General features: G+C 37.8%; 1 protein-coding gene across 2 annotated transcripts in view; it reads left to right on the top strand.

The window, feature by feature from the left end:
• cntfr (ciliary neurotrophic factor receptor) overlaps nucleotides 1-27,872 on the top strand; it is a 188,695-nt gene that overhangs the window by 115,906 nt on the left and 44,917 nt on the right. For both annotated transcript variants that reach the window (XM_084104055.1, XM_084104056.1), the window contains exons 4-5: nucleotides 24,689-24,806; nucleotides 26,989-27,155. In XM_084104055.1, coding sequence (XP_083960181.1) covers nucleotides 24,689-24,806; nucleotides 26,989-27,155 — 285 coding nt within the window. The remainder of the gene's footprint in view (nucleotides 1-24,688; nucleotides 24,807-26,988; nucleotides 27,156-27,872) is intronic.

Genomic DNA, 27,872 nt, shown 5'->3' with positions numbered 1-27,872 from the left:
TGCTAATCACAAGGGCGTAGTCCTAGTTATTTAATAGATTGTACCACACTGTCATGATTCTGTCCTCGTGTCCTTGATTTTCTTTAGTCTTGTGGCAGGATCATGACAGACCCGTGTTTTGTGTGCAAGCACATGGCCTTTTGTTTGGGCCATGTGCTTGTGTTGTCTCGTTCTCTTGCCCCCGCCCCCTTGTTATCCTTGTTTTTTCATTATTGCTTTACCTGTGTCACCTGTTTTATCATTAGTCTCTCTATTTAATCCCCTTGTGTTTGCTGTGTTGTGTCGGTTCATTGCTAATCATACCTGTGAGTACCTTGTGGAAAGTCTTGTCATTGTGAGAGTATTTATTAGAAGTATTGTTTGTTTATTGTCTAGTCATAGTTTAGTCTTGTCAGCCTAAGATTCCTTGTCCTGTCCATGTTTTGCCCCCTCGTGGGTTTTGTTTTTCTGTTTTTGTATCAATAAACCTTGTGTTCATTGTACACTGTCTGCATTTTGGTTCATCTCCTTGCATCTTCATAACACACACTATTCAATGAAATATAACTTGTCAATGTATTTAGTAGAGTGTCTGGAATGGAATTAGAACAGCCCAGATTTCTGATGAAAACTGGCCACATTATTTTAAGAAAAGAGTGAAAGAGGACAGGCACTTTTGGTGACGTTTGATTATGCATAGGCAAATATCTGACTCTAATGTGTAGCCTATGCAAAAACATATACACCCATGTGTGGATTTGCATATTCTTAAATTAGTGATAAATTCCTTACAAACATAACTTTCATTCACACCCTTTCATTATTCACCCACCTCTTTCATGATCATATATTCTATAAGACAGTCTCTTGTCAACATTTTTGCTCTGATTAATTAACAATTTCAGAAAGATTCTGAACAAAAGCCACCTGCTTGCATCTAAATTGACAACAGAATGTGGCTTCCCAGAGGAAACATCTCATTCTGAGCAAGGTATAAGTGCCAGTGCTCATTTCCTGTTCCCTGCAGTATGGCACATGCCTTGGGTGTGCCCTCTGCTCAAACTGGGAATTAAACAGCAGTAAAGTGTGTGCAGAGTAAGTTTGATTATAAGATACGGAAGGTCTAACAACTCCCACGCTGTGAAACACTCTTGAAATTCTTTTGAAGTTCAACAAGATAAAAGCAAGCTGTGAGAACTGTTTTCTCTGTGTAGCACTTTCTGTTTTTAAAAATCTTTAAAGACTCCATGAAATGCCTCAGTTGAACAATGGGTCAATAAACAATGAGTATATTTTTTTTACTGTTATAATGTAAATTCTATTACAACCATTTGAGGCGGGTCATTTAGAAGACCAACAGTCTTTTAAACATAGCCAATAGAAGCTCTTGTTTACATCATAGTCGTGAACCATGATTTGCTGCTAGCTATAGTTAATTGGAGGCAAGTGGCATTAGGAGGAGGGGCAATCTCATTCTTGAAGGCATTTTATCGGACAGAAACTTGAATATGCCCTTGAGTGATTAGTTAAATCATCAGTATTGTGTTTTATCTGTATACTAGCTTAGATGACTTCAGAGCTAACAGACAGTCCAAAGGTTCTTCGTAAAATAGTTCCAAAATGAATTTCCCTTTCATTTAATATGGAGTACAGCTGGATTAAATTATGAATAATTAAATTATTCAAGCTGCCCACCAATAAAAAACATACAGGTGTAGCGGCTAAGGCTCTTAGTGTTATTGTGTTTCCAAAAGGAAAAATGATTTCAGAGCATTTCCACTGGGAATATCTCTCGTCTCGCCTCACTGCTTCATCAGAGATGGAATAATGGAACGCTGTGTCACACTCTAGCGACTCGCTATACAAGACCTCATTCACACACAAAAGATTAATCATGTGCTGCATACTAAACCGTTTAACAAATATAGTCTCTACAAATCCTAAATCTGGATTTAGACCATTTCCAAGGGCCATCGTCGTAATCATAACCTAGTAGTCATTACACTAGTTCTCTCTATCAATTTGAATGCCGTTTGAGCCTTGAGTTTAGAGGGCGTGATTTTCATTCCAATAAAAGGGTCCTTCATTTAGAGATGAAAAATAAACAGTGTTCATTATGATTAGGATCTTAGCCAAGTGTATAAATAATGTAGGAATAATGCTGTACAGTCTATCTCTACTCCCCCTAGAGGTCTTTCACCTCATATAATGAGGGCAGTGCTGCGCCCATACTGTGAATTATTAAAACCCAGAGCAATTACAAAAATTACACTACATGCAGTAGAAATGCTATTAACATGAGCTGTATTGGCACTGGCTTCCTCTGATTGTGTTTGAAATGTGCCAAGGTTGAGCAATTTCTGCACTTAAAGTGGCTCGCCAGTTAACTTTTGATTTCTTAGCAGGAATTATTCTTGTTCAATTTTTGGACTTGAACTCATAAACTGCATTTTGCACACCCTCGGTTCTTGTTAATCAGGTCATATGAGGATCTCTGTAAGAGGTATATGTATAGGTAGGTTGTCTAGGTAGGTTTGGAACAGTGCAATTCCTAAATCTATGCACACTTTTAAGTGCAATACGATGTCAACTTGATTTTGTCCCAATGGTTGCCATTTTCCTATGTCAAGACTTCCATGCTTAGCAGCTAGATTTGCACATTCTGTGGTTTGACCTAACATGTCTGTGTTAGTGTGTTGGAGTTAGATTTCCAATGAAAATCTTGGTAGAGGGTTGCAAAACGAGGAAAGAATGTGTCTCTAATTTGTGTACAGTAACGGCATAAGGTTAGAGTTCCCTCTCTTCTGACACACAAACATACACAAGCTCACTGTATATGGTTACGGAAAGCTTTAACGCAATACTGGCAATTTTGATGAGTTGCTTTCGACTTGATGCCCAAAATGAGGGCTCGGAATTGGTCAAGCTCTTAAAACGCAAAGTTCAAAGTACAGACACCCTCTTTTTGAGAGAATTACCCCAACATCCCACTCTGTAGTTAACCTCCTTCAGCTTGTTATTTTTCATGCTAAACGCCAGTATGCAGCTCAGAACAAGCAGTAATAAGTAGTTAGACGTTTCCTGAGTCTGTCTGGCTCCATGTGATCCAACCTCATAAACCAGCATGGAAGTCAAATCAGGTCCGGATGAAAGATGATAAACGCAGAGCCAACATGTAAGTGATCTATCTGAAATCTCGCCGTATCCACAGAGCGCGTGCAGAAATCCACCACATTACAAGAGCAAGACTGCTTATTTTCAGAGCAGAGCAGCTGAACTATTGTTATTTTTAAGGCATTCCATTATGTTACATAATTTTCACAATCATAATCATTAAAACAAAGGCTGCCAATTGATCTGTTAATCAACTTAACTGCTTATCAATTTGCAGGTAATTAAAAAAACATTATTTGTGGCAGACAAAAACATTGAACAGACATTACAAAACATAGCTTAGAAATCTATACATCGTTATTTCTTCATTTAACATCAGCCTTTCACTGGCCTGCAGTCCACAGCCATCCATTCTGCCACATGTAAATAGTTCAACATTGAAAAACGTGTTTTGAGACCCTTTTGTCCTCGTTCCGGATTCTACAGACATGACTAATTATATTAATGCTTTATCGCTTTTCTAACTAATCACACTTCATTAATTCTACCCTGTTTTACAGCCCTGTTTAATTTGTCTAACTTTCTAAAACATCCAGGTTATAAAATGCTCAAACAAACTCTTTATTTAAAAATCACTGGACTACATAAACAGAAGGAAGGATACAGAAGGATACCGTCACGTCAGCTCGGACAAGCATACTATGTGGACAGCTTGGTAGTGATGTGACTTCTACTTGTGTGCAGATCATGTGACTTATGTGTATATTTGCCAGAGTTACTTAAAGATGGTGTTTGGATGAAAACAGAAATGTCTTCTTGTTTCTTTTTATGTAGTCCTGTGATTTGTTTGAACTGCCCTATTTAAGCATTTTATGTTGACAAAATGTGGTTGGAATGTTTAAATGAAGGAATGTTTTGCCAAAAAATGAAAAGCAATATGTTCCTGATCATCCATCCATCCATCCATCCATCCATCCATCCATCCATGTTTTGTTTTTTTTACAATATAGCTAGAGTATTTGTTTTGAAAGAAATCACACTTTGTCTAAATTTTTTGCATAAAAAAGCTTTGGAAAACTAAAAAAAAGGTTTTATATTCTCTCATGTGTCTCGTCCTATTGATTTTACACTTCCAACACAAGCAGACTCTGCTCTGTGATATTCACAAGTGATTCAGTTGGAGATTTGATTAATTGCCGTCAATAAATCCATCAATGCATGCCTGTGCGCTTAAGTTCAGTATGCAAGTAAAGCACACACAGTGACTGTGAGTGTGTGTGTGTGTGTGTGTGTGTGTGCTTTAATTACTCTAGATGCAGGCTGTATTTTCATACAGCTAACTGTAAATTAGATCTATGAGGTTACAAGGGATACAAATTGGCTCAGTCTAAACAAACAGAGCTGGCAGGTTTGATTGGCACCCGAGAACATAATTATGTGAAAGAGAAAAAAACGGAAGAGCAATCGACTGTCCTCTGCACACCAGCAATTCAATTAGTGGCCTTGTAACCAGAAGACAGTCCTAGAGTGTGAAGCCGTGAATGAATATTCATTATGTGAAAGTTCATTACGAAGACAATTATGAGGCAAGGACCTTGAAATAGAGTCTTTGTTTACCCGAATTATCAAATATACTGTATTGAGGGGGGTGGAAATCATCTTAGTTTAAGTAAAAGCAAGTTTTGTTTACTTATTACACCACAAAAATAAAATTGTAAAATGAGCATGTGTTTTGAATGCATGAGAACGGAACGTGTCACACGTTTCGATATTGACGGAAAGAGTAATTGGTGAGACTGACCAGTCAATGTAATGCTGTCGCCACTTGGAGACAATTTAGAAAGTCACTCAAATCGAATGGAAGTTCACTGAGATTTTATCGCAAATTGCTTCGATTGCCCCCTGTTTGATCCTAATTTAGTTTTGCAGTTTCAAGGAGTTCTGTAACTGAACTCTTAGATGAAGCTTGACTTCATTTTACAGTTTACAAGCTAAAGTTTGACATGTTCAGTAAATGACAAGTTTAGAAATGAAAGATTGAAGGAGTTTTACAGACTGTAAAGATGGAATTACAAGGCAATGAATATGAAAGAGTTTTAATGTTTAATAATATTATATTTGAAGTTTTGTGTTGTATTGAGTATTCTGCTGGCAAAGAATAGAACATAACTCATACTTGTGTTGTATGAAAAAAAAAAGTTTCACAGAAGAAAGAAAATAACGCGCTCTGAACGACACAAGGATGAGTTAGTGTTGACAGATTTTTCCATCCTGCATGAAATTTAGAAGGAAATTATGGAAGCTTGTTGCCGCCACAGAATAAAAAATAAAAAAGCTAATTGCGACTTTATCTCACAATTCTGACTTCTTTTTCTCACAATTGCAAGTTTACATCAGAATTGCGTGATATAAATTCGCAATTGTGTGTAATAAAGTCAGGGTTGTGGGAACTTATTTATTTATTTGGGCATATTTATATCTTGCAATTCTTTATAACACAAATGGGAGATATAAAGTCAGTCTTTTTTCCTTAGAATTGGACTTTATAACATGCAATTGCGAGTTTATATCTCACAGTTCTGAGAAATGATGTCCGAATTGCGAGATATAAACTCGCAATTGCGTGTTATAAAGTCAGAATTGCGAGATATAAACTCACAATTGCGTGTTATAAAGTTTCTCGCAAGTGTGAGTTTATATCTCACAATTCTGACTTTATAACAGACAATTGCAAGATTATATCTTGCCATTCTGACTTTATAACGCGCAATTGCGACTTTATATCACGCAATTCTGACTTTAGTAAAGTAAAAAAGTAAAGTAATAACTTATAAAGTAAACTCGCAGTTGTGAGAAATTCGTAATCTTCTTTTAAAATGTTTTATTCTGTGGCGGAAACAAGCTTCCGTAGGAAATTTTAAATATATACATATATATTTTTTTAATTCTTACAGCGTGCACACAGTTCCACAGTAGAAAGCCAGAAATGCATGTGTCTGCTTAGATGTGATTTACTTTTGAAGCTTCACACTTTTAGGGTAAATTGTATAGTTGTACGACTGCAATTCTCAATTCTAAATCAGTTCTTTAGGAAGCACTGACATGTTAGTTATATTATATTCAAAAACACATGGCCATTAAATACGCAAATATTTCTCAGTTTAACCTAATTAAAAATCCTATTTGTCAGACTAAAGTTTATTCAGATATAACCCCTCACTATGCTGTATATTCTGTTTCTCATTAGGGTTTGGCAGTGATCTAGCGAGGGAGTGATGATTATGTGGTCAGATTGTTTTCTCAATAGATCCTTGATGGTACTTTAATTGAGAAATTGTTCCGTGTGCTCATAATGTCTGTGATTAGGGAAATGGCAATAGACCCTTGACAATGGAGGACGGAGGAAACCATTCAAGTATTGGCCATGTTGATGACATCATCATGCAATATACAAAGCACACACACATGCAAACATTAATCGGTCAGTGACCTTGGTACTTGCTATTTAGCAAATGCTGTTTGTCTGAAGTGACAGTAAAATCTATTAAGAAATGTTTCCCGGGGTTAAGTGGCTGCTCAGTGATAATAAAGCAAAACTGCAATCTCAATAATTATTCACTGTGGAATCATCGATAAACCTGAAACTATTGTGCTGTAAGCTGTCTGTACTGCCATCCTCCCCTTGACCTTTGGGCAGTAGCAAAAACAGGAATAACTTTGCTTTTAAATCATTTTCTTTATCAGTATTTTTTATATATCAAAACATCCTGGGTTTTTTTTAAGTACATTTGACTTATTTTTATTATTTTATATATATTTTTAAACACAAATGTAATGAAAATGATTGGATTTCATGGTTAAAAATTACCTTGATGAATATTATTTTCTCTGAAAACAACTAAATATTTTATGCAGTTGCTGCTCTCATAATTTGATCTTATTTTTATTGTAAAACAAGACAAAAATACTGATTAAGAACATGGCAGTCTAACTTTATTTCATGCACTTTATTAGACGACTTTCTTCCGTTCTGCATGCATGTATCTTCAAAGGCTTGACTGGGGCATTTAGTAAAATATGAACACATGTGGGCAGCATACAGTGTATATCATCAGGCAAACGCATGAATGATGAATATTTCATAAGATCTTATGTTACCCCACTCACAGCAATAACCTAGAATACAGAAACAGACTTTATTTTAGATGAAAGATACTAGTAGATAGAAACTTCTGCATGAAATATGACTCACAGTCCCAACGGTTTGTGTTGTGTTTTATCAGTGATAAATTTAAGACCTTAGAAGATCCCATTTAAAACTGGGATGACTTAATTAGTATAATGAAAAGGGAACTACATTATCTTAGCAACACCAATTGGCAAACAAAATGTATTTGTTGTCTTGAATACTGTTAGGTCACATGAGGACACAACCCTGTTTAATTAAACAAGTCTATGAAAAACCGAGCCGCTCCTTGTTCTGTGCTTAGCATGCGAAATCAGCCAATCAGTGGCGACGATGATCACAGGAAACATGAAAAGTATGTTTTCTTTTTGTTTATTTAAGTTCTCAACCAATGCTGTTATTTATTTATTTACTTACTTACTTACTTACTTACCATGATTTGGAATGACATTGAGTTGAGTAAGTAATGCAATAATTTTCTTTATTCAAATTTTTTCTTGACCTAAACCATTTCATGTTTGAACACAAGCAGATCTTTGAAGTCTGTCGTCTTTCCAAAACGTTTGCGGTCATTGTAGCCAACTATGTGGCAAAACCTGTCCTTTCAGACTCAATGCTCGGACAAATCATGACGATTCCTGGCTGTGGCGAACATTCATGTCCTTTGGTTACGTTCCACAAAGGCATGGTGATGTGCGCTGAAAGGCTTCAGTCAGTGCTTGTCTTTTGGTGTCAGAAGAGAAGAAGAGCAACCAGAGGAAGCCACAGCATGGCAGAGCAGCGAGTGAATAAACCCGACTCTGCAGGACAGCATTCATGACTTCATCCCAACAGAACAGTGCGCTCCATGTAGAGCTTCTCCAACATGTTGGTGATCATCTCCTTCTGGTTTCCTACCTCATTTCTTTCTGTTTGTTGCTCTTTGAATACATGGCGCCATTGATGTGGCTCCTTCTGAATGTTCCAACTGCGAAGCCTTTAAAAAACTTTTGTTTCTTTTATTTGCCCTTTCTCTCACTGTTTCTTTTCCAACCTAGGTTCATTGGAAAAAACGTGCCTCTATCTACTTCAAAAACGTACCTATACATACAATTCACTGCAGTTTCCAGCTGAAATGAACACTAGTTATGAGCACAGTAAACTTCAACTTCCAACAACAACTTCACACATATTATGATTACAGGGCAGATTAATAAAGATTTATTCACTATGTTATGAGCTCAAATCATTCTTGCTATAGTGCATTGTTTGTAAATGTAAATCACATAACCAGCTCCATTATGGCTTTTCTACCAAAGTAAACTTGCTTCGTAGTTCACCTGGTACAGAAATGCACTTGCGATGTGTTTGGATTAGAGTTCCGTGAAACAAAAGTAATGACAAAAGAGCTCAAGACTTGTAGAAGCAAGTTAAAATGACATGGTTGCTTCTGCAATTGTGTGTTTATCTGACATTTGCCTTGAACTATTGGTGAACAACAGTGATATCAAGAGTATTGCCATTTCTACCCACCTTAATACAACTTTAACATGCCTTTATTTCTAAAAGGCACAATGCTGCCTCTAGTGTAAAAACAGGAAAATGTTAGTGCCGTAAAAGGTTAAATACATGACATCCAATCAAATGACCTTAACTTTTGTGGTCAAAACTGACTGCATTCACACAAGCGACTGAGTGCAGAGTCTGCAGCCTTTGCAAATCACATTACATTACTGTCATTCTCGACAATGCACTTTTGTAAAAGTGGAGATTTAGAACTTACTAGCATGATGAATATATAGACACAGACTGTGGATAGAGTTCTATTTAAAACTCAAACTCTCTTCGATACACAAACATATACACAAAAACGAAGTGATACTTTAAAATATTAAACTAAACCCGGCAGTAGACTCTCCCAATTCGTTCAAAGCCGCAGATTCGTTCACTAACTAAACAGCAGTGTGTGGGTTGGAGACACACGACAGTTCTGCTGAGGCCTTCGTTGGAACAATTATTTTGTTGCAAAATAGAGCTAATTATACTGACAATACTGGGTTTAAAGGGGACATATCATGCCAAATGCACTTTTTTAGCCCTTAAATGCATTTTGTTGTATATTTGGAGTGTTTAGAAGTACAGAAAATATGAAATTATTCTCTTCAGGTGCTTCGTTGAAATCTTTATATTCTGTTTTGGTCATATTTTTCAACCTGTTCCGATTTTTCTGTTATCTATGACGTTTTTTGAACTATTACATCACAGTATTTGCAGCGGAACTGCCAAATAAGGACATTGACTTCCGGCCCAACACTTCGAGCAATCCGCCATTTTTATTTCTCGCTGCAATTTTGTAGTCCAAGCTAAAGGATGCAGAAGTTACGAGAGGGTAAGTTAAAATGTTCGGTTGTTGGATGTAGTAACCCACACGCTTCATTACACCGTTTAATGTAGATGAACTGCCGCGCTTGTTACAGGACGCATGTTTAACTGAAAGAACGAGCAGAGAGAGAGACCCGGTCGCGCGCGCGCTCACTCTCTCTCTTCAGAGCCAGGCGAAAGTGTAAACAAGACATCACCGTCTCCAAACTAGACGCTGTCTTGCTCTCTCTCCCTCGCACATATTAATCAAAATAAATCGACACGGTGGTAAAAGGTCGGAAGACCAAAGTTTCATGTGTAAATACAGTACACACCATTGCGATACATCCATATGAAGACGTTGTTCTGCAGGTTCGTCGTCTTCATTTTCATCTCGCTCCTGCTCCGACTCTGGCTCGAACATGTAAGGCTGGCTGGACAAGTCTTCCGTTGTTGACATTTTGTTAATAACGTGTGAATAAAAAGTTTCTGTGCCGCTAGATAATCGTATCTCTGCTATCAAACTACAAAAATGGCCGAACGGGGTGGAGTTGAACCGAGTGTGGGCGGGGTATGAAGTGTCTCAATTGTATTTAAAGAGACCGCACCAAAACGAGTTGCTCTCAGACGCACATCAGAAAAGGGGTAGAAAAGGGGCCTGTGGAGCTATAATAATGAGGAATTCAGACCCAACATTGCAGTTCCGCTTTATATAGACTACAAATGTATGATTTATATGTAAAAAAGAAAAAATTAAAAAAAGCATGATATGTCTTCTTTAAAATGCACATCACATTGTACTACCCTTTTTGTTTTTTGAACTGTTGTATACAATCAATGCCACATTTGTGATTGTATGGATATTTGGGAAAAATTGCATTCTTGCTCGTACAATAAATAATCAACATTAAAATCAAGAAAAACTCACATAGTTTTACCATCATTTCATATTTCTCTGTTGATTTAAAAAAAAAACATCCCATAACATTATTTATGCCATTGTAATTGCATCCATGCCGCCTCTGAGCAGCATTAAACAGTGTGTAAATACAATCTATATGCATGTGCCACTGCAATGCAAAGTTGTGTTTTGTTGTTACTGAATTCATTTGATTGAAATTGTTTTAGTTTAATGTAAATGTTGCCACCGGCACATTTCTCCATTTGACTTTCCAGTTGTTTTATACATTTGTCATATTTGCAGTTATATTTAAATTTACCTGCCATCATGACAGACATTTTAAAATTACTTTTATAATTTTTTTGACATTGATTTCATATTTTTGCTTCAAAAACCAAGAAAAAGGTTGCTTAAATATCGAACCGAAAATAATGTGGGAGTGATTTTCACACTAGTGACTCTAGAAGGCGTTTTTGAAAGGAAAAGACTTCTATTATCAGGTGGAATTGTGGTTTTTGTAGCTTTGCACGCAATAATTAGCATTGTCACATTCCATCCCCATCCACAGACCAGAGCGGCATCTTTTGATTCCCCCTGCACCCTCCCTCTATTCCTTGGCCCAAATTAGAATTGTTACACGCATTGAGAAGTTGCTTTTATGTGTGTGGAAAAGTAACAGAAGAAATGTGGTGAGGTAATCCCCTTTGTGCCTCATTCATTTAAGAGATGTCCGGCTACATTTAGTGCTTTCAGACAGACTTTTTCCTCCCATTCTCTGCCTATTAGTATGCCAGTGCACAGCACAACGACAAGCATATGCTCTGGAGTTTAAGTTTGAGAGCTCTCTGCATTAAATACAACTGATCAGTAATAGTAGAAGTGTTTAGTTCAATGTGTCAAGCTCTGTATGGGAAAACTGCTATTTTATTCATTTAGTTGACCGTTAACCATTGGCCTACCACATTATTAAAATCTGTGCGGTTTCATCTGCACAATGTCATTTTTTAGTGTTTGGAATGTACACTAACATACTCAATAACATTGAGGTCAGGAAGATTTTTGTTTAAATGTTTTTGAAAGAAGTCTTTTTGCTTAACAAAACAGTAATATTGAAATATTATTACAATTTAAATGAACTGTTTTAGTTTATTGCTGTAATTTTCAGTCTTCAGTGTCACATGATCCTTCAGAAATCATTCTAACATGTTGATTTGGTGTTTAAGAAATATTTCTTATTATCAGTGTTGAAAACAGTTGTGTTGCTTAATACAGTATATTTGTGTAAGTTGTGAGGCTGTTCTTTGATGAACAAAGTTCTACAGAACAATTTTGGGGGGCAAATTGTAACATTGTAAAAGTCATTACTGTCAGTTTTGATCAATTTAATGCACCCTTGCTGAATAACAGGATTCATTTATTAAAAAAACAAAAAAAAAAAAACAAACAAACTTTTACGCAACAGTATACATTTTATATATGAGAATTTGCTATTTTTAATATTTTTTTTTCTCAAAAATGGTTTCAAATTTTCAATACAAGTTGTCATATTGACAGCATGTCAAATAATGTTGATTACCACAAATAATAATTTAGTATAATTTAGATAATTTAAGTTTCAACCATTTAAAAAAAAAAAAAAAAAAAACATTTACAGTAAGGCACTTACACTGGAAGTGAACGAGGCAATGCAAGAAACATTCAAATATGCTGTTACTTAAACATTATATGTGTTAACTTGAGACGTGTGATAAAAATCACTTCACATACAAATTTTGTCTGTCATGGTCAACTCCATGACCATGTAGAACCAGTAACTTCCTCATGATTTGTGGACACCAGAAAAGTGTGTAAAAATAAACGGGAAATAAAAAATAAACAGAAATACCTACGTCTACGTACATGTCCTTAATGGGTTTTGTGTCCGTGTACACGAGCTAAATACTAATTCTGATTATGCTACCTTTCATTATTGCATCTGTCCAATATATTTGAACTTCACACATTTGGGACATTTGCTTGTATGATGTTGATAATCATTAACTCCTGATTAGCTGATTAGCTATTGCACTAATCAAACGCAAACTGGCCCAATATCAATGATCTGTTACCATCGAATGTGTAATTGCTGCTCTTACATTGACTCCACGTGTTTTTTTTGTTTGTTTGTTTGTTTGTTGTCCCAGGAATATGTAATCTCAACAATGATTTAAGGTCATACAAACAGCAGCAATGATTTCTGCTGAACTGCTTATCCCTTGTTTGCTGTCTGCTTGCATTGAGTTTTTTGTATCTGAAGACTGGCGCCTGTTGCCCAGAATAAGACGTTGCTGAAACACAGGGACACACAGCGACGAGATCATGCCATCAGATAAGTGTAAAGACAGTACAGGCGGTACGGCCCTGGGCACAGATTGGAAGAGCGCTTTGTAATCTCCTAATCCCATTAATTATTACATACCATCATTATGGAGGCCGACGTAATCCCCCACAAGAATCAATCTTTTCTGAGACACGACAGCACTGAAATGAAAGCAAGCCCTTCGTTCTGTGTTCGTGATCTAGTTCAAGAACTAATATAAGGCATTGTCTTAAAACAACTATTTTCTGAGTTATTCCCATCTCTGAAGCTTTCTAGTTGTATCATTCAAGAATCAACATTTTAGGACTGGAAAAACTCTTATTTTTGCTAGTCTGACCTTTTAATAACCTCAAGAATAATAAAGATCAGTGATATAATGTACATAGCCTGAGGACAACATAACTAGAAATTGTAAGTGTTCTGAAAAATAAAGAACAGTTTCAATGGGGCATGTAACTCAATAATCTGAGTCTACTAACATTTATAAGGCACTTCTATCATTTGTTTGACAGTTATTACATATTAAATTTGCCACAAAAACAGTAATTGTGGTCGTTGTTGTTGTATCCAAATTAAACTGCTTCACAGATGAGAAACAAAAAATGTAGGGTGAATAAATCATTTATAATAAACACTGCAACGTTCCATAAAAAAAGGGAATTGTGGATTTGGATTTCATGGTAACAGATAGTTCATTCATCCTCAAACTTGTATGTTGTATTTTTTTCTTCACAAAAGATATTTCGAAAAATGTATTTTTTTCATACAATGAATGTGTTGTTTGGATCCAAATGTCCTTCAAAATATCTACTTTTGTGTTTTGCAGAAGACCGAAATTCATACAGATTTCTCTCTTTATTACCTGTATAAAGTTCAGAGTAAGAACCCTAACGGTCCATTTTTTTTTTACATGAATAAAAACCTTATTGGGTGAATCTATAAAACTTAAATTATGATGTTACAGATGGTTTAGTCTTCTCTCCTGAGCCTCGTTAATTTTAAAACTTTATGGCCCAGCTTTATGTGGAAAGCTGTTTTTATTTACTCTAGGATTAAAGGCAACTCTTTGAAAAGAGCTTTGTTACATGGGGAAGGGGTAACTGAAATAGCAATGCCACATTTAATAAAAGATGCAAAATTTTGCTCAGAATAACAAGCTTGTATTTTATATATTGTTTCCTACTGTCTCTCTTGCTTCCCGGTAAACAATATTAGTTATGGGCCAGACACACTGAAGTGCAGAGGGGAATTTGGTTTGGTTCCTGCCGAATCTTCAGTCCGCACAAAATTCTCTCTTGATGTTTCTTTTTTTTTTTTCTTTTTTTTTTTTTTTTCTTAAATTGCATTTTCCAATTTGTAAATGGACCAGATGTCTGCAAGTGAATCTGTCCAACTCTTCTGAGATGGAAGCCGACTGTCTGGAGAACCCAGGTGATTTGTTCTCATTGCGGACATCGTTGCCATTAATTGAGACAGAGGACTCTGGGTCTGGCTAGCCCACAACTCCAGACCCTAATGAGAATTGCATATTTTGCCCAAATCGCATGCTGCCTTGCTGATCCAAACAGTCCTTAGCTTTGTGTGGGGTGAGGCAGACTGCAGTGGATTTAGTGAAATATGTTAGCAGCACATGTTTTAAGACAATGAGTTGTTGGTTTAAGTGTTTAAGGCCAGTGGTTGTTCTTGTATACGTCTGTTTGACTTCAGGTATTAAAGTTTCAAGTTACCATATTGCCAAATGTAACAGATACAAAATTGTAGTGTTCACGATGAAATATAAAAATGACACTAATGCGCACTATGCTACGCGATTAACGGTGTATGTTTATTTTTTTTTAATAAATTAAAATTTATTGTATTTGTTGTGTTTGTTGTAGATATTTCCCGTACAATTACATGCTGTATGTGTTGACCAACCATTTGGACTGAAACATCCTCTCCTCCTTGAGATCCCCGGCAAACTCTTGAACTCATCAGGATAGAATGCCTGTATTTGTGAGGATAACATGCCTTGAATACAGATACAAGATGCCATAATCCATTCTTAACTTCTTTATATTTCATGTTCAGCTTATGAACGTCACTGGTGGTTGGCTGCCTTGTGTTCAAAAAGAGTTTTAAGCCCTGCTCAGAGATTACTATTTCATAACATTTTCAATAATTTTAGTGGTTATCAGTTGTTTGCTTAAACTCATTTCCATATTGCATTAGTCTTAAAAATGACATATTGTCAGAATCCCTGCAAAAACAGCAACTGTGTTCTGAGTGGACTGTAGGTGCATGGAAGAGAGGATGCTTAACTCAAAAGGAAGTTTGGGTGCAAGGCGGCTGTGGTGGGGGTAAAGCTCTCTGAAGTCAATTCATGGTCCAGTAAATCAATGGAATTCATTCTTTCTTATGCCTGGAGCACCCAAAGCAACCCTGGTACACATTCCCAAATGGCCACTGTCTCCCGGCTAAGTGTGTGATTTGTCATTTGGGACGAACCCCAGAATTCTTTGCAATCGAGAATGTAGACTAAGCACAGCATCCTCCGCTTTTTGCCCTTTGTGGGAGGGAATGTTTACATTGGGTCTGAAGCTGGCTTGAAAACCTTTACTTAACTTCATATCCTTTTTACAGAAATTACAGACATCTGTTGAACTGTGACTAATTTTCACTTGGCCCAAGCATGTTCCAAAGTTACAACAGAGTCCCGATATCTAATTATAAGCAGAGGGATCATTTATGCCGTCGTTGCGGTGCAGAAATTAGGTCCCCGATGTGATTCCTGCAGGGATTCTTGGCTTACCCATCAGAAATGTTAATCTGCCTGATATTTTCACAAGAACACCGCAGAAGAAAATGTCAGGAGAAACGGTAAATATTAAGGGGAACCATTCAACTTAACCTGTCATTTTCCTCTCAAAGAAAATTAGACTGAAATTAGAGAGCACTTTATGCTCCTGCTGCCCCCATTAGAACTATTTCCACCCATTTTTTTTTTTTAACCCTTGTATTTTAACTAGTCATCTGGCAAGTGTTTCTTGGCTGAAGCCGTCTTTCTGAGGCAAACCACAACTCTGGGGTTGCCCTTGTAGTAATAGAATCTTTATCCCACAGGTCAGAAGCCCTGGAGCAGTCAGACCTATTAAAATCCTGAGTGAAATCAAGGCATTCCATCTTTGGGGAGAAGTGTCCATCTAACAGACTGGTAAATTAAGCTGTCAGGCATTGCTTGTGTCATGAATCCGCCTGACAAACACAACCGTGAGGTTTGCAATCCATTTGCACGCCAACATTCGTAAGAACCGCCCATCCTTAAATGATTGCCCATAATGACCTTTCTGGGTTTCTTTTTCCACAACGAGATGAACTCTGCCATGCATTTAAAGCCTTGAATCTATTTCCAAACCCAGGCTGGTATTTTGGACTAATCCTCTCACTAGGACTTATAATCCATGGTTTAAACTTTTAACTTTTAACAGTTACTAATTAAACACTGAGTGGCAAGTCCTGAGACCAACTTTGTGCCGGGATTAAATTTGCCAGACAGGAACTGAGCCGTCTACAAATACCAATGTGTCGTTGGGCTTTTTTGGCCAAATTACTTTCCTTGCACGCATATTAGAAGCCATTACTTCACCTCACCTCACTGAAGATACATTTTAAACTCTTAGCAACCTTCTCCGTTATCTAGCGGACTGATGGGCCAAAACAGGATGAAAACAATCCTGCATACCCATGGGTTTCTGAAGCACCCATGTGCTGTTAAATTCCAATTGCTTTTGGGCCTGTCAGAGTAGATTACCTTGGTATTTTAAGCTGATTCACTCTCATCCCTGCTCGACCCACATGGCTTTAGATTGTCTAGGTGTACCAATTTTCAGCTCAATTGCTCAGTCTGCTCGCATAATAAGGAGGCTGCAGCCACACTGTACACATCTGCAGGTGTCTAGAGTAGATCTAGGAGGCTAAAAATCTATAGGTTTATTGCCCTAAAGCCAGAGTGAGTCTAAGCAAAATCTCTGCTGTCATTTTCAGTGGATCAAACTCAACGGTCCGCGGTTTTCAGTCAAAGAAGGCTTTGCATGAGCAAATTCCTGACTGATCAGAAACAATGGCTAGTGATCAGCAGGGGTAGAGTGAATGTGGGCCAGTGTTTGAGCTTAGTGGTCTCAGGCAGAAACCCAACATCCTCCCCCTCATAACACCCATTTTCTCAGTCTTTAACCCCCAAACCACTGCCCCTCCTAACCCAAACCCTAATAGCTGGAGAAGGCTGAATGACAAAGGGAACAAACAGGCATGTAATGCCGCCCGTTCCTGGCGGATGACACGGGGGGCAGGAATGTGAAGGGGCTGGAGGTAGAGGGGGGGGCATCAGGAAAAGGCAAGGAGCAAAGAGCCGACTGCCAGAGCCCACTGTCAGATTAGAGCCATTAGCATGACTGTGAAATGACAGGGAGCTCCGTCCACACAATGAACACCATTTATCCCCTGGCTTTCTTTGGAATATTAGACTTGCCGTCCACCATTACCCACCCTACTGTAGACTGGACCAAACTTCCCAGCTGTTCGCACACATTAATAAAAAAAGGGAAACTGAAGCACTGTTCTGAGGGATTTAGAGGGAATATTGGATTTTTTGAACAGCTTGAGGTTTCATTGAGGTCTGTCCATCCTCACCGCTAGATAATCTTTGACTAATTGGAGAGCTGTGAGACATTGGAGATGACATGGTCTGTGAGCTATAGCCTGATGCTTACCTTTAAAATATATATATACATGTCTTAGCTCTCCCATTCTGACCAACCGGGTTAGGCCAGTCTGTTTGGATTGTTTTTGGCAATTGCCAGGCAGACCAGCTGACCAGTCAGCAAAACCAGTTGAACACAAATTTAACCAGGTTGGTAGTTGAGCTAGACTTCTGACTATCAAAGTGGCAAGTCTAGGAGATTTGCTTTTTTATGTTGGTATAAGCTATATTTCTTTAGCTAGTTTGTTTAATGCATATGTCATATTTTGGTGATTGCACCTTTCACTCTAGTTTTAAAGAGGCCCTTATTACCACTTAGAGAATGTTAGATGTTCTCATTCGTGTTAACTTTCATGCTTCAGATGATATGCAATAGGTTTTTTTTTGTTCTTGGCTTTTGACTAATAATTTAGAGTAAGTGCAAACACATTGCCCAGTGCTCTCGATTAATAACACCCCTGTCAAGACCCATCTATTACAAATACAGACACTCTTGTTTCCCAGTAAGGCATGCATGATAATGATTGAACTCTACAAAACACACACACACACACACACACAGACATACAGTAAGAGATATTTAACTTCCCTTGCATTTCAGGGTATTGTTAAGATAGAACTAAGAAAAACTCCCAGGAAGAGACACTTTTCTCATGGAAGTCCACCTTGGCTCAAAGACCACCCAAACACTGCTCAGTTCAGGCTTTACTTTGTCCATGCTGTTGTCTACCACGACAGTCCATTTACCTCTCCCACCCCTCCTTCATCCATCAGCCCGTCCCTCTTTGTTTTTCAACCACATGCTCAGCGATCATCAGTCTTCCTCCCCGCATTTCTGTCAAATTAGCCCCTCATGATGACCCACTTCAGAGGCTAATTCCCCCTTGATGACTCCCTGTCCCCATCAGATATTTGTCTGCAGTATTGGGTTCTTTAACTTTGTAACTGAATGGAAGGAAGAGACAAAAATAATTGCCTGTGGACACAAGCTTCAAGTTTCAGGACACAAAATCACCATAACGATACTTATTATCATATGATCATACAATATTATACTATAACTTTGTGTGATGAACATGCTAAAATTTAAGTTATTTTTCACTGTTAATCTTTCCATCCAGTGTGCTGTCAGTGAGGTGATCATGAGAACCATATCTGTCTGATTCATGAACAAATCAATCAGACTACTGAAAATTTTGGATTAATTGATTCACTGAAAAGATTTGACTCAGAAGAACAATGATCACACAAACACACAAAGTAGAGATAGAGTGAATGCCAAGGTTCTTAGTGCATAACATCTTAAATGTCTGTCTGTTCTTGACATATCGTATGGTTTCAGAAGACATATCATTGCACTATGGGGTCATTTTGAAGCTTGACAGCCCCAATAATACCTCAGTGGCCAGGATATTCTCAATAAATTCTCCTTTTGTGTTCCAAAGAAGAAAGTTACACAACAAACCCTTTAAGAAGGGGTGTCCAATCCTTTTCATGGAGGGCCACCTTCCAGGGGAGTTGAGCGCTAATCTTAATTAAACACACCTGAACAACTAATCTAGGTCTTCAGGATCACTAGAAACTTCCAGGCAGGGATGTTAAAGACTCTAAAGGAAAGTTGCCCTCTGATCGCAGGATTGAACAGCACTGCCTTTCAAGAAGGACACAGTGTGAGAAGTTTTCTTAATGTGTTCTGAATAGCAGATACCCAGGAACCTGTAAACCATGATTACAAATGTTTACTTTTAGGTCTAAAATGCTGACTGGTAAAATTCAGTGGCAGAAGTTTATTTTGTGTGCAAGACTTGAAAATGCAAAGACGGGGTCACAGAATGTAGTCCACTTTGTCAATTCCAACTTGTCCATTTTAAAATACTGCACTGTGAAGTATTCCTCAATCCTAAGTCGGGATTCACTCTAGTGCTAGGTCACAGTTCCAACCCGTATCTGATGAATTCCCTCCGGAGTGACCAGAACTTTTTGTGTCCTTAAAATTAAAATCTCTAAAACATCCCTTTGTTAAGAGACAATGCAGGAGAAGGTCTGTGGAAACAGAACTGCTGTTTTGTTTTTTTGTTTTTTCCATCACATGCTAATGGTTTCAATATAAAAATACTGCCTTGGGGTTTAGCGTCTGAGAGTATTAATCATGTATTCCACCCCTGTACAGATGGTCTCTGCTCTAGTCACTGCATATGTACAACTTGTGTTGCTACCTTTGAAATTCACCTTAGATAATTTTTTTATTTTCTATGCAATTTCACTGAAGTGGATATGATATTAGACTGGTTGCTTTGGTCACAGAGGGCTAAAAGGGATGGCTGGTGATAATGTAGACTCAGATGTGATTTCTGGGAATGCTCCAAATGGTCTGAGCAGTTGGTCTGGAAAGGTTTGTCTGTTGGTTTCCGTAGCATCACACAGCTCAGCAGTTAACAAGAGACAATTATAGCAACCAGTTTGAAAAGCTGCGGGGACTGTTACATATTAAACTAATTGCTTGTTGTTATATATTTAACCAGTAGCAACTGTATTACTTAATTATCACTCATAGCTTCGGTTAGCTACAAGTCATGCTAAATTATTCTTTTCATGGGTAAGAAAATAGTCTAAATCTAGTGATTTGAAGCTGTTGAGAGCTGGTTTACATTATTAGACCACCCTGAACGAACACACGTTGAGTGAAAACAACAGCACCTACCCTGACAAAGCCTTTGAGACCAGGCTTTTTTTTAAACAAAGTATATACCATGTTTTTCTACAGCTTTCACTATTAAATAGATTGTTAACCTCATAGATTGTTAACACTGCACAGTATATTACTCTCAGATTTACTGTCACCGTACCATGGTGGATTTTGCTTGTGTGATGCTTTGAAATTATTCTGCTAAAGATTGCTGACTGGCTTTTTCCTCTCCCATTTGCTCAGCTCTGTCTATCTCTACGGTGTGTCGAAACATATGGTCAAGAGGAGAAATGTTTTACCAACAAAGCATAGCATGAATAAAGTGCTGCCTCGTTTTGCTCATGAAAGGGGGGCAAAGACAAACCCTGTCGCTAGCGTTCAGTTGATGCAGTACATACTCGGAGGAGATTGATGATTTATTGGCACTTGTGGGAGAACAATTCATTTAGCTGGTCTATAGCAGTGGTCTTCTATAGGCATCACCCTCACTCCGATTCATGCACCTCTGTCGAGGATTTATGGGGCTTTTTTATATTGGACTTTCGATTAGGATCCGAGGCATAAGATGAATTTGCATGCATGCACAGACGGAGCAAAGCTGTTCCTTGAAAAGATGCCAGCCAGGCACTTTCCGCACAGGACGAGCACTGTGACTAATTTATGATGATGGTTTTTCCTGTTTGAAGACCCCACCCCCCAAATCCTGATCTTCTAGACAAGATGCAAAAATAAAAGTACAATTTAGGTTAACCAAAATATAGAAAAATAATACGATTTGGAATTTGTAGATAAAGGCGAGCACATCTTTAAAACACATCTTAAATCCTACAAAAAGCAAAAAATAAAATAAGTCCAAATTAACAAATATCCACATTAAATGAAAATAACAATTGAAGAAAGTTGACTTTATTGAACAGTGTGGTGTAACATGCATAGATGAATTAAATATTTAGTAATAACTGTTTTATAACATATTTATAATACAGTAATAGAATATGCAAAGAAGATTCTAAAGAATTTATATTAAAAATATATATATAAATGCTTGCATGGGCCAAGTGTTGCATATGTCATTGATTTTACAGGTCAAGTGTTGTATAGAGCACCCATTTGTTACAGCAAATATTTAAAAATGCTTCGTGTATCACTGCAAAAGCAGCTGCATTAGACAACACATTTTTTATTAAATAATTATGGCTATGCAAGCTTTCAAACACCCACAGCATGCTTCCAGATTATGAACTTCTTGTCAGCTGTGTCTGACGGCACATTAGGTGCTGGGCTAGACAACATTAGGTGTTTCCTTTGACTGATCTCCACTTTTTTTTGCTGTTAGAGGTCTTCCATGCAACTCGAACCCCTGTCCCCCTCCCCACACTCTTCTCGCCGCTGCTTCCAATTGCCGAGCACATAGCACACATTCCAGACATGTCATGGAGGGGGGCTCAGAGCCAGCTCTGACAGATCAGCAGTTAGTGATGATAGCGGTGGTCGCCTGGGATTCTCCCGCTCGCCTTTCATGTGGCCTGGCGATTTGACATTTATCAAGTGACCCCTGCAACCATGTCTTTCATTGTGCTGGCCTTTTAATGGCCTCAGATTAGGGAGCAGACAGCCGACAATGCAGGGGGCCAATAGCACAGCCTTTCCTTTTGGGGTTTTGTATGACCAGCTGGATTTGTTGAGTGTGTGAAAGAGTTTACCTGATGCGTCTAGGGTCGTAGACTTGGTCAGAATCGCGCATGATGCTTTCAGCACGTTGAGTGACAAGTAGGATTCAGATTTAAAAGTGGGGTTAAGGAATAAGCAGCCGAGGTCAAAGGCAAATGTTTTCGGCTGTTTCGTTTAAATTGCATCAATATATAAAAACAGGACTCCGGAAGGCAGAGAAGGATTTTTTTTCACCAGTAAGTATATTTCGTCTGACAGCTAAATTGCACCTCTTCATTGACTTCTGCAATTATCAGCTTTTATTCCAAATAGTACTGAAGTTTCCCTTCTTGTACCAGGAGTTTGGAAGGTATCATTTGCTAGGCCTGTATATGATATGACAGCACTCTTAAGGGTTATGGCTGCATAAAGTGAGGTCTTGCTGACCAAACTGAGATCACAGAGGTTACTGGGCTTATCCCGCCCTAGTTTTTCACATTCTTGCATTCAAATGCAATCCAAATACAAAGGAGAGGCCTGAGAAATACAAGAAAAAGAATATCTCAGTCATGCACATTAAATCAGTCATACACATTATCAATATGTGAGGCAAACAATAATGAGGCAAGCGCTTTGACAGTGTGGTTTTAGGAAGAACTCCCTTAATATTCATTGGAAATGAGACAAAATGGGTGAATCTCATAAAAACTGTAAAGAAAATAGCCAGGCCATAACCAGCCATGTAATCAATAGAGAGAAATTAGAAACTGTGTTTGCATATTTTGAAAGAAAGAAAAAAGCATAAAGGAAACAATAGAAGTGTTGCTAGGTTGCAAATTCTCTCAGAAAAGCAACCTTCTTTTGTTTTGCCGCTTTCACCTCTTTGAGATCTTCCACTGTGCGGATGGCCATGCACTTTCTTTTGGGAAGGGTGGGGAAGTGAAAGGGGAGGGTTCCGGTGTTTTTAGTAGCCAGGGATGAGGGTCTGTGAGCTGTCAGTGTGCCCATTTGTCCTGAGGGTGAGGAAGGCCTCCTGCAGGCCGAACTCTATGGAGGAATGCACTTCCTAAGGAGAAACCGTCTAAGCACTGAGTTAGCAGCTCATGGTTGGAATGTCAGGTCAAACACATCATGCTCTGGACCCCTCCTCTCCTCTAACAAGTGTGCTACTATGTGTTCCCACACAGATCATTTCCAGCATCTTATTGTTGATATTTTAGTCTAGCAATGAATTATGTAACTCCAGTCTGTTAATGTGTGGGTTGTGATTTTTTTATATCAATATTCCTGTTTACTTCTAAACAAAAGAGTAAAACTCAATTGGCAATTGATTCTTCATTGCAGAATAATGAATTGGACAAGATGTTTCACCCAAGTAACAAAATAAAATGTGTTTTCACAGCTGTCTATTTTCTACAATTCTATCCTGCTGTAATAAGCTCATCAAAATAAAATATATTTGACGAAGGAAAAATGTGAAAGGGTCAATTGAGAGGTTATTGAAGGATGGGTTATTAGGCTATGTAATTTGTATTTGTTTGTACACTTCAGTAAATAATATTTTTTTATCTTGTTTTATAGTAAAGATACAGTATCTAAACATGATTTATTTACCCAAGAAGAAAAACTGATGTTAAGGCTTGTTTTATATCTAGAATGCAAGTGTAATTTGTCTTGTAGCACTGGTGGATTTTCTTCATTTGTATTTCACTTATTTATTCTCAAAAAAAAAAGAAAAAAAAGAAGAAAATGTGGTGACAATCTATTGGTGTTCTTGGTGGTTGGTAGACTGTTACTATGTGGTTGCTGATTGGTCCAAATCAAAAGAGCCCACCCTCAAGTCTATCAATATATTCTAGTGTCTTTATTTGGGTTCCTCATTCAGTGTACAGGTAAGTTTACTGGACATTTTCGTCCATTTTATCATCCGCCAAGTTGATCATCTAAAGTCATAGTACATAATTTGAGGTAACATTCAAGTCTGTTATACAAAAAAGGACAAAGTTCCAGATGTAGGTTAGGGTAATTTAGCAAGCACCACTTATAAGATTGCACAGAAAAAGTCTTAAAGTCCCTTTGAAATGTTCTTCAGTTAGTGCCTTTTATATTAGCCTTAAGAGCTCTGCAAGTTCCCATAAGGGCAAAGATACAAGGATCCGCAGCAGAATTCTCCATCAGAAATCTCAAAGCCAGCCTCGTCGCAATCACGTAAGGAAAGAACCTGTGTGAGCTGACAGCTTAGTGCGATGTTTAGCGCAATCAAAGCTCAAAGGGAAGCCCAGAGGTGAGCCTTAGAAGCGGTTTTGTTTCTTCTGGGCTCTAGTTTGTCAGGCCCCCGGGGGCCGATGGAGATGAGGAAGGAGAAGGCGGCGCTCGGCAGCCAACGGAGCTTAAATCACTCTCCATTTCACATACAGGAACACATGGGAAGGGGTAATAGTATGCGTAACCCTGGCAACCGGTCCAAGTCATCAGTTTCAATTCTTGCAGTGGTGGGCACGGTCCAGTGGCGCTGTAAGAAAGGACCCTAATCTGGAAGGAGGGCATGGGCGGTTATTACATTTCCTTTCCCACTTGATACTTGCAATGGGGGAGGTTCAAGGGGTTACACAGCCAAAGGAGCAGGGGATATCGTAAAAGCCTCATGGGACTTGTATTTTGGGCCGCTGATTGATTTCTGAAGGTGTTGTAGCTGAGAAGGTACTTACATTTCCCCCCTTCTGCTTTTTTCACAGTTGTTCCGAAGGAACCGCAGGTGACGTGTCGTTCAAACACCTACCCCAAAGGCTTCTACTGCAGTTGGCACCTTCAGCATCCGACGTTCATCCCTACGGACTTCGAAGTCAACGTCCAGTAAGATATTTTCTTGTCTGCCTTTCCTTTTGTTTGCAACCCTCGCTTCCCGATCAGCCCCAACTTCCTTCTGCTTGCCTCTCGCTCCGTCTGTCATGTCATGCCCTCTCGTGTTCGGCAGAGGCTTTGAGACGCATTGAGCTCATCTGAATCAGTGATCTATGCGGTTAGACACTGTCTGCTGAGAGCTGATTAGGCCTGTCTGACTCTGAGTGCTGGAACTCAAGGCAGTATAAGTGGACTCTCATCTGAAAGCCCCTGTGGATAACGCTGCACAGCTCCAGTTCTCTGTCTCTCAACCCCTCTTTCTCTCTCTCCTTCTGTCCACATCTGTCTGGACGACCATAAGGCAGCTTTATCCAAATGGGAAGCGTCTGAATCTACACTTTATGCACTACTTACTATTTCTAATGAGATTACTGATCTTAGTTTTAAATGGCTAAATATATGAATTCAAATATTTAAGGGTGTATAATCAGTGTCCTGTATACTGGACATTTGAAACACATAAAATATTATATTGTTCTAATATAAGAACACATAGCTCATCGGAATCATATGCACATATTTCCATATTTACGCCCAGTCAACCATGTGCATCTTGGAAGCTAAGCAAGGTTTGACTTGGTTAATACTTGGATAGGAGACCAACTTGGAATATGTGAACCTGATTTCACCAAGTACAACATGTTCCTGGATCAACATCTTTGTTGATCATGGGACAACAGTCCATTCAACCAATCAGATTTTAGGGACAATTTTACAGTTTATTTCAAGTTTAGGCTTACAATCAGGCTTAGGTGTATCTATAAGTGTTATTCACCTATCATTTCCCTCTGATTTTAGGGATAAGTTATGGCCAGAGTTAAGTTTAAGGGTAGGGATAGGGTTAGGAATAAATTTTTGGACAGGAATGTTATTCCAGGATAAAAAAAAATGTCAAAATCACAGTGACCATGGGAATAACAGGTGATGTAAGCTAAGTCCTGCAATGGATAAAATATTCACAAAAGCATAATTTAAAAATGGAAGTTAATACCCTAATTAAACATTTTATTATAGTGTTGTAGCTTTTTTTTATTTTTTAAATAGTTTAGCCAATAGTTTTTTAATAGTTTAGCCAATAGTTTAGATTTGTACCTGCACTGCCAACATTTTCAATGGTCTCACCACAAGATAATAATTTCAGTTTTAATGGAATATATTTACATTTGTCAGCATGGAAAAATACACTGTAGTTCAAAAGTTTGAGGTGAGTAAGATTTTATTTATTTATGTATTTATTGTGATCGAGGAAACGAGGAATAAATTACTTTTTGAAATAAATTGCATATTCACTCAAAATACTTTGGTAAAAATGTATTTTACAGTGTCCTACACTTATAGTTACTTGTAATAACTCTTAAATATACATAATTACATGCAACTGACCTTAAACCAAACCCTATTCCTAACCCTAATCCTACAGTAAGTACGTTGTAAATTAATATTACTCAAAACTTAAATTTATAACACATGTACAAAGAAATATCTTGTTGAGCTGAGAAATGAATCACTCAAAACATAAAAAAAAAATAGTTTTCTGTGGCTAATGTGTCGGATTTCCAAAGGAACTGGCAATTAAAGTTGACTTTAATCAAATAGCATTGACCTTGTTTCACCTCTATTAATAACAACTTAATAATCCATTAAGTGTCATAAATTGTGCCGTTTAGGTCATTATACAAGAACATAATGTCAGGACTAGACATTATCTACATGACAAGTGATTTATGTATGAAAATAGGCTTTCGAAGGATAACCTCAATAAAGCTTCATCAAAACCCAATAAATGATTTCTGCAATGCACATGCAGAGCTGATATCAGGAGGTTTAAAGGTCAGCTACAAGGCCTCTGCCCAGACGGTACCCTGGGGGCAAGCAAATGGCAGTGCCTAATTTAACATATCTGCTTTTCTTGTGCCATGCGGTACCACTGCAAAACATCAAAATGGAATAATAATGTTTGTTTATTCCGGAAATTATGGACATTTATTCCATACAACAATAACTTAGTGTTGCTGTTAAAGGGATAGCTCAAACTGAAAATTCTGTCATCATTTACTCACCCTCAAGTTGTTCTTAACCTATATTAATTTCTGTCTCAGAAAAGACTTGATTACATTTTCTTAAAATTTTTCAGACACAATCAGAGGCCCTTGGAGGTGACGAGGGATGAAGTTCATAAGAACAGGTGTCACGTGAAGTTTCCAGAACTTTTCTCCAGCTATCCTTACCGGGTCAACGTTACAGCAGTGAACTCGCTGGGTCGAGCTTCCACCGCCATCAGCTTTGAGGAGTCTTCAATAGGTACAGTTTATATTAAATTATTATTATTATTTTTATTTTTGTTCGCTTTAATGTCAACACAGGAAATGTTGTGTGTCGTTTAACCAACAGAACGCCATCATGAAGTCATTTACAAGTTGTTTTGATGGAAACACATTAAAATGCTTGAAAAAATACCCAGATTTGTTTAGAAAATTCCTATTCGTTATTAACCTTGGATGATTTACTGGTGATGAGCAAACAGACCTGGACAAAACATCTGGCTCAAATTTTTCAGACACTCTGGTAACCTACTATCACCTCCTTTACTGAAAGAACAACATCAATGTAGACCAACAGAAGTGAAGAAAATATCTCTGATATACTGGTTGTTTGTTGGTGGTTGAAGTGGCTTCTGGCAACTAAATAGAATACTTACATGCATGGCTACATGTGTGCTTGATAGTAATAAAAATGCTAATGCCGTCTGGATCACTGGATTGACACCGAAAATATTTTCCCCCTGGTTCTAGTGTATATTTTATGGAAAATGGAATGCATTTCATATGCAACAGCGATTGGATTTCATTTGAAAAAGCAACTTATGATTAGCATACATTTCATTGACAAGTAGGGAACATATTGATGGAAGTATCAAAGAAATAAATTGACTTACAGTAGACCTAAAACATGCAGATCATTACATTTGGATCACAACTACAAAGAACATGAGAACTAAATGCAAGGCTTTTTTTTTTC

Source organism: Abramis brama (genome assembly GCF_963993115.1).
Source record: "Abramis brama genome assembly, chromosome: 25".
In the NCBI taxonomy this organism is placed as follows: domain Eukaryota; kingdom Metazoa; phylum Chordata; class Actinopteri; order Cypriniformes; family Leuciscidae; genus Abramis; species Abramis brama.
Note: the sequence above shows the minus strand (reverse complement) of the source record. Positions and strands in the feature narration are given on the sequence as shown.